Genomic DNA, 13,658 nt, shown 5'->3' on the forward strand with positions numbered 1-13,658 from the left:
TGTGAGAGAGATGGAAATAGAGTTAGTGCAGTGGAGTCACCTGTAGTGTGACATGAACCTAAGGTCCCAGTTGAGGCCAGACCAATGGATACCGAACTTCCGTGTGCTCACAGCGCCAGCGATCGTGGGGATGATTGTCTGTGTGGAGGTTGCACAGCTTTACTGAATCTGGCCTCTTGCAGTTCAAAAATGTGAAGTTTAATTGGATTGGACATGCTAAATTTCCCCTTGCACTCAGCACCACCTCACCATTCTGCCCTTCACCCCACTCAAAACTCTGCTCCCCCTCTCTTTATCTGCAGCTACCCTACCCCCCAACTCCATTTCTGAAGAAGGGTTATACCTGAAACTTTGGACCTCTCTACCTCTTGATGCCACCTGGCTTGCTGTGTTCATCCAGCCTGCTTCTTGTCTAAATTGCCCATAGTGTCAGGGATATGGGGGCCATGGGAAATTCAGGTTTACAGGGGTCTTAAGGAGGTTGGTCGAGGCAGGACGTTTTTTAAAGGGTCGGTGTTGATTCGTTGGGCTTCCATACAGTAAGGATTCTGTGATTCCTCGAGGAAGGGTTACTGGACCTGCAAGGTAACTCTAAGTTCTCTTCACATATTATGCCAGATCTGCTGAGTTTTTCCAGCAACTTCTCTGTTTTTTATCTATGATTCTCTCTCCCTTGCCAGGTAGCCCTGGCTCTGGGCACCACCCTCACTGACGTTTTTGCCCTGTCCTTGCCATTCTTCCTTCCCACCCTCCCCTGAGCCCTATTGACACCGCCCTTTTCCCTTTGACCCCATTGGCCATGCTCCTTTCCCTTTGACCCCCGACCTTTCCCGCTGACCCCATTGACCCCACACTCCCCACTGGCCACGCCCCTTACATCTGACCCCGCCTATTTCTAGTGACCTCAATGTCCCCGCCCATCTCCCTTACACCTAACCCCCGCCCTTTGGTCCCGCCCATTACTTTCCCCCGCCATCCCCATTGGCCACGCCCCCATCTGATGTCATGCTTGCCCCCGCCCACTGGATCCTGCTCCGCCCCTTCCCCGCGCTGCACTCTGGTCCCGCCGCCATGTTCTGATGCCGGAGCCGCCGCCGTTACTAGAGGCCGAGGCTGTGGAGAAAGTGAGGCCCGGCAGCAGGAGCGAACGGCACGGCAGGAAGCCTGAAACAGAGCCTCGGCCGAGCCAGGGAGCCGCCACTCCCCTCGGAGCGGTGCCATGGCAGCTCGGGATGGGAAGCTGCCGACCGCCGATCGGGTGGTGAAGTGTGAGTAGCCCGGGGTTCAGGCCGCGGCCCGGCAACGGGGCTTGGGGCCCCTGCACATCGTCAGGGAGAGAGGGTCAGGCTTTCGGCTTCCCCTGCTGTGGCTCTGCATTGGGACGAAGCGTCGAGTGAATGTGCTGTCCCGGGGTGAGGGAAGGGGATCATGAGGCATGGAGGTAGATGTAGGCGGGGTATGCTTCCCATTGTCAGAGAACCCCGTGCACCCCTTCTGGCTTTGGACCCGTGGGATCTGGGGTGGGTTCTGCCAACCAGAGCCGAATTTGAGGAGCCTCAGTGCCACCTGCTCTGAATTCATACTCAAATTCATGGGTCGCTGAGTTCATTTGACCGCAACTCTCAATATTCCTCACCGTGCTGCAAGATCGTTTTCTCCTCGTTTCCTCTCCATTGCAGCGGTTCTCTAATTGATAGTTAAACATTTTTGGATGTTCAATCACTGAAATGCGTTGTGTTGGCGAATGCCTACTCGTAGACTACTGGCAGCCATTTGACTTGTTCGGAATACTGAAGTTTGCATTCTTTGAAATTCAGGTGTACCCAAGGGCGGGGTAGGTGTGCAGAGTTTAGAAGAGGACTACAGAAAACATTTGTGACTGAATCAGTTGAGAGGAGAGAGAAAAATGTCCACTGTATATAATGCTGTGCATTATTAAGGGAGTCTGTGTTGTCAGATATGTTTGACACTTGGCCCTTGGTACGTTCCCAATGATCTGATGGCATCATTTGGGGACCTAGCAGTGTTCCATTGGTGCCCTGGCCAGCATTTACTCTTACAAGCACCAAAGACAGATGTTGTTAATCTTAGTGTGTGCTCACTTGGCTACTGAGCTCACCTACATTACACCAGCGAGTAACTGTTTGACTGTGAAGTATGTTGACAATAATCTGATGTAAACACCACTATGGTGATGCAAATTAATCATTTAAAATTCTGCTCTGCTTAATTAGTCTTTTGAATTGATGATAACACGTCTTTGTGACCAGACTCCGTTCTCAACTGTGGATGAAATCTCAATGTGAATTGCATCCTTTGCAAACATATTCCACAGAATAAGCTCCAAACGCAGAAATGGGGAAAGCAAATATTTTAATTTCCATAGGTGTTTAATGATTGTGAATGGTCAATGGTAATTACTTTTTTGTGAGACATTGAAGAGTGATGAAATTGCAGCAGTTATGGTTAACAAAAAGCTTCTAGTGTAGGCTCATCTGCTTTAAGAATCTGTTTATTTTTAATTCCATAATTCTGGTTTGGTAACTTTTTGCTTTGGTTATATAACACTTGTAGTGAATTACTCATGCTGTACATGGAAGCAGAGCTCTTGTTTATGAAACACCAAACAATTGTACTGACCCAGTGCTTGTGGGTAATAGTTTGATTTGGGATGAATCCAGATGCTTGAAATCTCATTTGTATCTGTGTTGCCATATTCTTCACTTTGAGCTCTTCATTTTACAGAAACTAATATTCAGAGATGATGTTTTGATCTCTTTTAAAACAAGAAATTGTTAGTCGCAGTTTAGCATTTTAACTTAACCAGCTTCTCTGCTTAAATGAATTTTTAACTTTGCTTCCCAGCAAGTACTCTTCAGTCAAGTTTCTGTCTTTGCGAGCCTGAGACAAACTTGATTTAGGGCTCCACCCCCAGAGCTAAGCAGATCGTATTGCTGGGAAGATTTGTATGCCAAACATGTGGAATGGTTTTCCAGGGTTGGTCAGCACTTGGGTTGTTTGGAATCAGTCTGCATAGCAAGTTGAAATTCTGCAGGCCCTTCCCATGAATGGTGCTTCCGGGTGAAAGCCAATTGTGATTGTTTTTGTCTTTGTCTGGCAAAAAAATTTATAACTGATGAGGCATTACTTTTATTCAATACATTAAGACAGTTTGAAACCTTTTTCATGTCCCCAACCTATCCTTGTGCTACTTTGGTTAAAAGACATATAAACATTTTGATTCTGAAAATTGTGAAAACTATAGAAATGCACTTGAGCAAGGATTTATACTTAGAGAAGAGATTAGGTAGAGAGAGAAATGAGAACTCTGAAGTTAGGTGATTATTTTATCAGAAAAGCGGACTGAAACCATCATTTCTCAGATAGCAGCAGCATTGTATTCTATGACCAGATGTTTTGCATTTTTCTACATAAAAGGTCTCAGTATTTCTTTTCATTTTGTTTACTATGTACTGGCTTCAGTTTTTGAATATTAAAACGTGTGTTATTATGCAAACTGCTTAAATGTCAAGTGGGCAGTTTATAATTACTGTAATTTGAGGCAGATGAGCCATTGGGACATTCTGTACCTTCATCAGTTTTTCCAAATTTCACTCAAACACATCATAACCTAATTTTTAAAATCACTTTGTGCTCTCAAACCAGTTTATATTCATGTGACATTTGTTTGAAGAAGTAGTGAGACCTATTAAATTCCACTTGTTTGTTTCACTAAACTCATTAAAATTAAGCAGGCCACAAAAACTGCTTCAGCTAGCTGGCAAAGTTCACTGCACTAAACCACAAAGGCCAGACATTCCCAAGTCTGATTCCAGCTCTGCTGAGTTAGCTATCTTGGCTGTAGCAGCAGGTGAGGCACTACTATTAGCTTCAACATCCCTGTGCCAGGAAGGGGGAGGGGAGGAGAGGCAGGGCTCCAGCTTATCATGGCTATCTGATGACCCTGGTGGTAAGAGTGTGTCATGACAGTTTTGCAGTGATCCAGTAGTCATGGAAGAGTATCCAAATGAGTAGGAGAACTCTCGGGGAATTTTAAGTTTTTCTCATTTATTGAGAAATACTTTGATTATCATACCTGATTTCTCCTTGTTCACAACAATATTGTTTATGGAATTGTATATAAGTTACCTGCCAAGTCACCCACTTAACAACCAAGATTATAATTTCAAAATTATTCAATTTGCTGACAAGCACTTACTTACAAAATATAATTTGTCTGCCTGTCAGCATTTGAATTTAAATTTATTCCACTGACTTGCTGATATATCTAATTTGAATTTATGAATTGGAATTTAGTCCCATAAATCTTCAAGTGAAAAAATTAAATTGCAAGTAGGACCTTTTTGAGGATGGGGTGGGGGAGGTGCTCCTAAGTTGATCGAATTTTTTATGGTTTATAGACAAAAGATTTGTGACGTGATAAAGACATGATAGTACACACTGACTTGTTCAACTTTACCATCAAATTGTCACTTTGCCTTCTGTGAAGGCTTTACGTGGCTTTGCTTCAATACTTACCCTTCTCAGAATTGTTGCATATTGAGTTGTAAAGGGGTTGGAGCAGTAACTTGGAGGGTAAAGTGGAACGAGATTTATGTTTCTTCCAATTATTTGAAAAGAAACTCCAAATTGAATTATCCAGATGTTAATTTATTGTTAATGGCCTTAGTTCAGAGTGACAGATTAAGCTAGAGATAGGAAAATGATTTGTGCTGCTTTTCAAAACATAAACTAAGCTGCAATAGAATTCTGAAAGGTAAACATTACACCATGACACAAGATAATTACAGACAACAAAGCATTCTTTGTTTATACCTCTCTGAAGTGTGTAATTAATACAGCTCTGTAGGGAAGGGTTCACAGTTTGTGGGAAAAATAGAATTGTAGAACTTTCTTGGGTTGGGTGGGAACCTTTGCTTAAGATGCATTGTGCTTGTAAGAAATCTGTGCTTTAGGAGATTAGCTTGCCCTCACAGTGAAGTGCTAACCTTGTATTGTCCACTTTATGTTCTCTGAATGTCTTGAGCAAAGTAATTAGACATCCCACAATCTTAGACCAGCAGTACTTAAATAACAGGTCTTAAAACATTTTCAAAGCAATTTCATAGGTATAAAAATGGTTGCATGATTTTAAAATAATTTCAAAGGTCAGTTCTATAATCATGTGGATGGTTCAAGTTACAGGTGCCCTTCATATTTCAATTTTTTACTCTTTTTAACCATAGGGGCATTGGTGTGCATATTCACAGATCTCTGAAGATAGGATGGGTAGATATGTTTATGAAGGTATTGGGGCACTTTCATTTCTTAGCAGAGACATAGAATAGATGTTTTGCTGGAGCTGTATACAATGATGGTTAGGTGACGACTAGAATAGTACTTGTAGTGCTGGCTGCCACATTATAGGAAGGATGTGATTGCACTCGTGTCCAGAGGAGATCGACCAGGATGCTGCTTGTTCCTGGAGGGTCTGAGATATTATGAGGAAAGATTGGATAGATGGGGGTTCCTTGGAGCAGTGAAATTTGAGAACTTGATTAAAGGTGTGTTAGGGGCATTGACAAGATGGATAAGAATGCACTTTTTCCTTCAGTAGAAGGGTTAGTAGATTTAATCCAAAGAGTAGAAGGTTGAGGATGAGGAGATTTGAGAATTTTTTTTCCCTTGGAGAGGTGGTGGGAGTCTGGAGCTCAGTGAAATTTCCAGCATGACTTGATTCTGCTCGCGCCCATGCATACACACCACACCACCCTCCCTTCCTGCAGGGCAAAATGTCACCTTCCAGCATCCACTGCATGTATGTATAAACAACTGATAAGCATTGAACATCTCAAATGCATCTCACCCCACCAAATGCATCTTCGCCTTCCGTTTACTTTCAGCTCTCGGAAAGGACTCTTACGTCCATGGCACCTTCCCATGTAATCACAGTAAGCTTAACCCTTACACATTCACCACCTTCATTGAAGGCATCTAATGGACCTTCCAGTAGAAGTTGTGATTCACAGGTACTTTCAACCAAGTTTGCTGCATTCATTGCTCGCATTGTTGTCTCCTTTACGTTGCCGAGCTCAGACTAGGTGACTGTTTTGTGACTGTAGGAATGACCCCACATCCCAGTTGCTTGTCACTACAATAAACCACTGCTCTCATGCAGAAATTGCAGCAGACCCAAGTCAGAAATGTTCCATCAAAGCACATGCAAGCTGGAATAATATCTTTTTCCGCTTAGTACTTTACAGCCTTGAAGTCTGAACATTGCCTTCAATAACTTCAGAAACTGAGCACTTTGTTTTTCTTACATTCTCAACCATATCCTCCTCCTACCCCCCAAGTTAGCCATGTTTTGTTTACTTTGCACTTTGGAGCAAGGGCTAAGCTCTCCCCTTACACCTTGAATTTACACCCCTTTTTTTCTTTACATCTTTTTTTTCCTCAACCTCTTTGACGTTTGCATTGGGCCTCTATACCATCTGCCCTCTTGCTGCTTCTCTGCTCCTGTCAAAAGAATAAAGACTAATCACAACTTTCAATTCTGAAGAAGAGGCTTACCAAACTTCAAACACGAAGTCTGTTTCTCTCTCCACAGATGCTCCTAGACCTGATGAGTTTCGCCAGCAGTCTTTTTCAGAATTCCACCAATACTTTATCTTTATTGAGCATTTCTGTTTGATAAGCTTAACTTTCTGTGCTCCCTATCGATCACAAGTTTGAGCCAGCTGAAAATGTCATTACAAGTTGAGGAACAAGCTGGCCTTATTTTTTTCTTGCATGACAGGAGCAGGTTGACACAGAGCGAGGATATGTTTGGAAGAGTTGTAGTTCAGTGTAGCATTGACAAGCCTTTAAAGCTGGATGCTCACTTACCAAGTGTCAGATGATTGAAAACCTTCGTCTTTAATCCTGCTTGAAAGCTTGGTTAAATAAACCTCAAAGAAACCTGTCTGCCATCATCAAGAGGCAGGGAATTGATAGCAAACAATATTGGGGTGACTGCATTGTAAAACATATGTTCTGTCTCTAAGAACCACCCTGTGCTTCCAATTGCCTGCCACTTCATTACCCCACTGTGTCCCTATGCCAACGTTTCTTTCTCAGGCTTGCTGCAGTAATCCGCAAAGCTGAATGCAAGCTGGAGAAACATCTCATCTTCCATTTAGGCACCTTTATAGCTTTCAGGATTCAATATAGAATTTAACAGTCTTAGAATATAAGCATCCCCTTTCTTATCTATTACCTACTTCAATACTACAGATCCTGTAATGAAATGGGTTGCTTTCAATTTGGCTAATCCATTTTGTATTTGTTCCCATTATCTCCTATCTAGCTTCTCCTTTTCCTGTTATCAACGATTCCTTTGTGTTCTGGATGTGAGTTTGTTCAATGAGCTAGAAGATTCGGTTTCACACGTTATGTCACCATACTAGATAACGCCATCAGTGAGCTTCCAGTGAAGTGTTAGTGTTATGACTTGCTTTCTATGTGTATTTAGGTTTCTTTGGTTTGGTGATGTCATTTCCAGTTCTTTTTCTCAGGATGGCAGATGGGGTCCAAATCGACGTGTTTGTTGATGGAGTTCCGATTGGAATGCTATGCTTCTAAGTATTCTTGAGCGTGTCACTGTTTGAGAGAAGAGCAGAAGAAAATCACCTATGCAGTGTATTCAAGAAGAATGGGTACCCAATAAACAGTCTGTCAATTTTTCACAGCAACAAACCCAAACAAAGAGACCGTGCGCCCAGGTACCCGAGCTACGTCAAAGACATCTCTGAAATGGCTGCCACAGTACTCCAACCTCTTGGTATTATGGTAACCAACAACACACTAAAACTGCAACTAATGAATTTGAAAGACTCTATAAACGCAACAAGCAATATAAACGTCACTTACAAAATATCTTGCACGGATTGTAATAAACACTACATTGTTGAAACAGGCAGAAAACTAGCCACAAAAAGACATGACCCACTATCACTAGTATCCTTACATACAGACAAAGAAGGACATCATTTTGACTGGGACAACACACCCATCCTAGGACACCAAACAGACACGCATGAGAATTCCTAGAAGCATGGCTTTCCAACTGAAAATGACATCACTGACCCAAAGAAACCTAAACACATAAATAGAAAGTGGGACATAACACCAGTTCTTCACTGGAGGCTCACTGATGTTACTTAGTATGGTGATGAAACGTCTGTAACCAGACCTTCCAGCTCAGTGAGCAAACTCGCATCCAGAACCTCAACCTGAGTTAAAATCTCTTCAAAACTCACTAATTCCTTTGTGTGCCTACCTTTTTTTTTTCTCTTTCTCTGGGCTTCCCCTCTCATTGTCAGTTTAAATACCACTTTCCAAGTTGATTCTAGTTCTGAAAAAGGGCACTGGAATTAAAATGTTAACTCTGTTTTCCATCCACAAATATTGCCAGCCTGTTGAGTTTCCCCTGCAATTTCTGTTTTTGCATTTTCAGATGGCCACCATCTGCTTTCTTCTTGTTTTATTCCAATATGGAATGATTCCTGTTTTCGTACATCGACTAGTATCTGTCTACCTACTTAACTTTCCAAATTTGACACTTCAGGTCTTTTAACTGCAAATAATATCAATATTTTTGAGAATCTGACCCCCTTTAATTTTTGTACCTTTTGTCCTCCAATGGAAAGCTTTAATTAATTGTATATACCACTGCTCAGAAAAGTTATGAAAGTATTTTGGTCCAGATATTTATTGATGGTGTGTAGTTTCTTTGTGGGGTCACCCCTCCGTGTTGTATGTATCCTCAAATGTTTGCTAGTGAAACGCAGTTGCTGTTAAGAAAATGTGACCGGCCATTTGCAAACTTAAAGATCCCGTGAGCAAGCATGGTGAGTTATCTTTTTTTTGGTTCTGTAAGTTGAGGGCTGAGTGTTGGCTTGCATGTTGGAAAAATTTCCTGCTTTTGGGGCTTGAACCCTCACTGACATAAAATCACTTGAGAACACTAAGTTCTACAGTTGCTTAAAGGGAGGCTTTTGAAAAAAAAGCCTTTGGATTTTCTGTCCTTTTGCACACTGTAGCTGATGGGTTACATTGTTACTTGGTCCCAACATTGTGTGACATACTACAGGCAGAATTGATTTGGTTGGTTAAGCTGTTGAGTTAATAAGAATTCGTTAAGTTCAAGATGTCAGTTTTAGTATTGTGGGATTTGAGACATTTTAGTTTTGTATGCTTCTTACTTTTTGTATGCTTCTTACTTTTTGTATGCTTCTTACTTTTTGTAGCCTTCTCTCTAACATGTTCTATTGTTGTTCAGCATATAATTCACTAATATCATTTAAGCAGGTATGCATTCCTAATTGCTCCTGGAGGGATTCACTCAATTGTTCCAGGTTTAGTGGGTGGGAGGTGGGTTAAATGTTAGACAGTGTTGCTAGGATAAAGAACAGTGGTAGGCGTGTAATTGTTTGTATTCTGTCTACTTGAAGCTGAAAAAACGCCCACTTATAGTTCTAGGTTATGCATAATGGAGATAGTGCTCCCTCCAGACAGTTTTGAATTGTATATTATGCTTGTATGTGCAATTGCTATTAGCATTGTTACTGATAGAAACATTTGGCAGTATGAGTGAAGAAAATCATCCAAGAAGCCCATCCACAACATTAATGTCGTAGCTCAGCTACTCGCTTAAGATTAACTTTTATGTGGAGTTTTTTTTTGTGCTGATGCTCCTGATCAGCTCCATTTCTGTTTTGTGTCTCTACTACACAGGTTTGTCATCTTGAATTTGGTAGAACTGGAAGTCTCCAAAGCCAAGCTGCCTCTGTGTTGCTCACTCATTTGTCAATAACTCCTAAATTCCCCACCTTTGACACAACCCTGAGAGTGGACTTTCCAAACTCAGTCCTTTTGTATTCTAAAGGGCAGCCTTTTACAGACTAACGCCGTAGAATTCTATAACTTCTATAACATCTATGTACGTTTCAATTCTACAGTTTTAATTTCACTGCCGTTGTAAAATATGACTCCGTTTCTATCATGGCATTTGGTTGATTGCATTTTGTTTGTCAGTAGGAGCAGGATGGTATTCCGTAATTAAACCATGTGCTGACAACTTAAGCACCATGGCAACCGTTAGTTATTCAGCTTTGTTCTGATGTGCAACCTGTCATTTCTAATGTTGATGCACATAGTTTTTGTTGTACTGGTTCTGCCTTCACCTGATGTTCAATATATAGTAATTGGTAGTGGGGACTATGCCTTATTTGACCCTTCTTGGGCTGTGCACTAGATATCACGAAACAGATACCACATTTCTTGCAATCATGGTTGATGATTTATGGTTCTAATCTGGTTAAAACAGTAATGACCCTGAGACAGAATTCTTGCTTCATGCGCTGGCAATTGTAGTGTCTCATGGTGGGCATTCACCTGCCTGCACTGAAGGCAGAAAAGCACTCATGAGACAAGACAACTTTTAAACAAATAGGTTGGTTTATTTTAGATGAACTACTTGAATCAAATGAATAAAAGTTATTGCAGAGGCCTATTCATGAAAGTCATGAAAGTCCAAATTCATCTGACCCCTGTGGGGGCAATAGCACTTTTGAGCAAGCTTATCTTGAGCTAACTATTCTTAATTGACTGCTAAATAGTTCTTTATTGTAGTGCATTAACCAAACAGAAAGAAGAATCTATTAAAATAAAGCAGGGCCAGACTGTGGTGATTTGGCCCATCAAGCTGTCAATAAAAATTATCAACTTGGTTGAAATAATTCCCTTTTGGGTACAGGAGAAGTAAGCATCCAAATGATTAAGGTCAGCTTCTGCCAGATGTCTTGAATGAACCAATGTATCACTATTAGATGCTGTAAGGACATTACTGCCACAATGATGTATTGTTTACAAATTAACATTTCCAGATAGTTGTCAGCCATTTGGCTTCAAGACTGCTTTATTTAGGCAAAGTGTTATTGTACGAGAAAAAGTACTGTAAACTTAAAAGAAGCATTGCTCAGAGGTTCCCTCTTTGGACATCAAGGGAGATTTCTTCATTCTGAAGCTACAAGCATTAGTTGCTGCTTAATAATACACAGATCTCTGCGTTCAATAACATACAAAGTCGCAAATACAGTCACATAGGTTAGCTCTAGAAAAGGGCCTGTTTCCACACTGTAAGTAATCTAATCTAATCTAATCTTTGCAACTGTACTGAGAGAGGATATTTCCATAAATACATCCAGGGAAGTTATTTGGGAGGAACTGAGAAATAAAGAGGTAATCACTTTACTGGGATTGTATTGTAGACCCCCTAATAGTCAGTGGGAAATTAAAAACGCATTTGTCAGGTGGTTTTAGTTAAATGTAAGAATAATAGGTGGATATGGGAGGGGATGTTAACTTTCCAAACATCGACTGGGACTGCCATAGTGTTAAGGGTTTAAATGGAAAGGAATTTAAGTGTGTACAAGAAACTTTTGAGTCGGTATGTGGATGTACCTACTAGAGAAGATGCAGAACTTGACCTAATCTTGGAAAATAAGGCAGGACAGGTGTCAGAGGTGTCAGTGGGGGAGCACTTTGGGGCCAGCAACTATGATTCCATTAGTTTTAAAAGTGATGGAAAAGGATAGACCAGATCTAAAGGTTGAAGTTCTAAATTGGAGGAAGGCTAATTTTGATGCTATCTGGTAAGGGAGGCACGGTGGCTCAGTGGTTAGGCACTGCTGTCTCACAGCACCTGGTTCACAGGTTTGATTCCAGCCTTGGGCGACTGTCTGTGTGGAGTTTGCACATTCTCCGTGTCTGCGTGGGTTTCCTTCGGGTGCTCCGGTTTCCTCCCACAGTCCAACGATATGCAGGTCAGGTGAATTGGCAATGCTAAATTGTCCATAGTATTACGTGCATTAATCAGACGGAAATGGGTCTGGATGGGTTACTCTTCAGAGGGACAGTGTAGACTTATTGGGCCAAATGGCCTATTTTACACTGTAGGTAATCTAATCTAATCCAGTCTGATGTTATGAAATTATTTAAGGCTCCTTTTTCCTTTCTTTGACCTTGAGTAAGTTTTAATCATTCAGTTGTATAAGTAAGAGTATGCTGGATCCTGCCATCAAGGTTGAAGCAAGATAAAATGATGCCTACTGCTTGGATTAAAACCTGTTGCTCTTTAAAAAGTCAACAGGGGTAGATTGCTCTTCGGAGGGTCAGTGTGGACTGGTTTTATCCGAAGGGCCTGCTTCCACACTGTAGGGAATCTAATTTAAAAATTTTCAAAAGCTGACTGGGGCAGATGTTCACGGGTAAAGGGCCGGCTGGAAAATGGGAAGCCTTCAGAAGTGAGATAACGAGAGTCCAGAGACAGTATACTCCTGTTGGGGTGAAAGGAAAGGCTGGTAGGTATAGGGAATGCTGGGTGACTAGAAAAATTGAGGATTTGGTTAAGAAAAAGAAGGAAGCATATGTCAGGTATGGACAGGATAGATTGAACAAATCTATAAGACAATAGGAGTATACTTAAGAGGGAAATGAGGAGGGCAAAAAGGGGACATGAGATAGCTAAGACAAATAGGGTTAAGCAGAATTCAAAGGGTTTTCAAAAATACATTAAGGACAAAAGGGTAACGAGAGAATGAATCGGGCCCTTCAAAGATCAGTAAGATGGCCTTTGTGTGGAGTCATAGGGGATGGGGGAGATACTAAATGAGTATTTTGCATCAGTGTTTACTGTGGAAATGGAAGATATAGAATGTAGGGAGATAGTTGGTGACGTCTTGAAAAATGTTCATATTACAGAGGAGGTTGTGCTAGATGTCTTGAAACGTGTAAAAGTGGATAAATCCCCAGGACCTGATCAGGTGTATCCTAAAACTCTGTGGGAAGCTAGGGGCATGATTGCTGGGCCTCTTGCTGAGATATTTGTATCATTTGATAGTCACCGGTGAGGTGCCGGAAGACTTGAGGTTGACTAACATGGTGCCACTATTTAAGAAAGAGGGTAAGGACAAGCCAGGAGATTACAGACTGGTGAGCCTGACATTGGTGGTGGGTAAGTTGTTGGAGGGAATCCTGAGGGACAGGATGTACATGCGTTTGGAAAGGCAAGGACTGTTGAGTGATAGTTAGCATGGCTTTGTGCATAGGAAATCATATCTCACAAACTTGATTGATTTTTTTTGACTAAGTAACTAAGGGATTGCTGAGGGCAGAGAGGTAAACATGATCTATACAGACTTCAGTAAGGCGTTCGACAAGGTTCCCCATGGGAGACTGGTTAGCAAGGTTAATCTCATGGAATACAGGGAGAACTCGCCATTTGGATACAGAACTGGTTCAAAGGTAGAAGAGACAGGACGATGGTGGAGGGTTGTTTTTCAGACTGGAGGCCTGTGACCAGTGGAGTGCCACAAGGATCGGTGCTGGGTCCACTACTTTTCGTCATTTATATAAATGATTTGGATGTGAGCATTGAGGCATAGTAAGTTTGCAGATGCCACCAAAATTGGAGGTGTAGTGGTCAGCGAAGGAGATTACCTCAGTACAACGGGATCTTGATCAGATGGGCCAATGCGCTGAGGATTGGCAGATGGAGTATAATTTAGATAAATGTATGGTGCTGCATTTTGGAAAGGCAAATCTTAGCATGACTT

General features: G+C 41.7%; 1 protein-coding gene across 4 annotated transcripts in view; it reads left to right on the plus strand.

The window, feature by feature from the left end:
• Positions 1–1,029: 1,029 nt before the first annotated feature.
• The window catches only part of LOC122541750 (serine/threonine-protein phosphatase 2B catalytic subunit beta isoform), a 117,102-nt gene continuing 104,473 nt past the window's right edge, over positions 1,030–13,658 (plus strand). The window contains exon 1 of one of the 4 annotated variants that reach the window (XM_043678655.1): positions 1,030–1,268. In XM_043678655.1, the coding sequence (XP_043534590.1) occupies positions 1,220–1,268 (49 nt within the window). In that variant the 5' untranslated portion in view covers positions 1,030–1,219. The remainder of the gene's footprint in view (positions 1,269–13,658) is intronic. The other 3 variants (XM_043678657.1, XM_043678660.1, XM_043678659.1) reach the window with 3 other exon arrangements.

The sequence above is a fragment of the Chiloscyllium plagiosum genome, chromosome 38 (assembly GCF_004010195.1).
Source record: "Chiloscyllium plagiosum isolate BGI_BamShark_2017 chromosome 38, ASM401019v2, whole genome shotgun sequence".
Lineage (NCBI taxonomy): Eukaryota > Metazoa > Chordata > Chondrichthyes > Orectolobiformes > Hemiscylliidae > Chiloscyllium > Chiloscyllium plagiosum.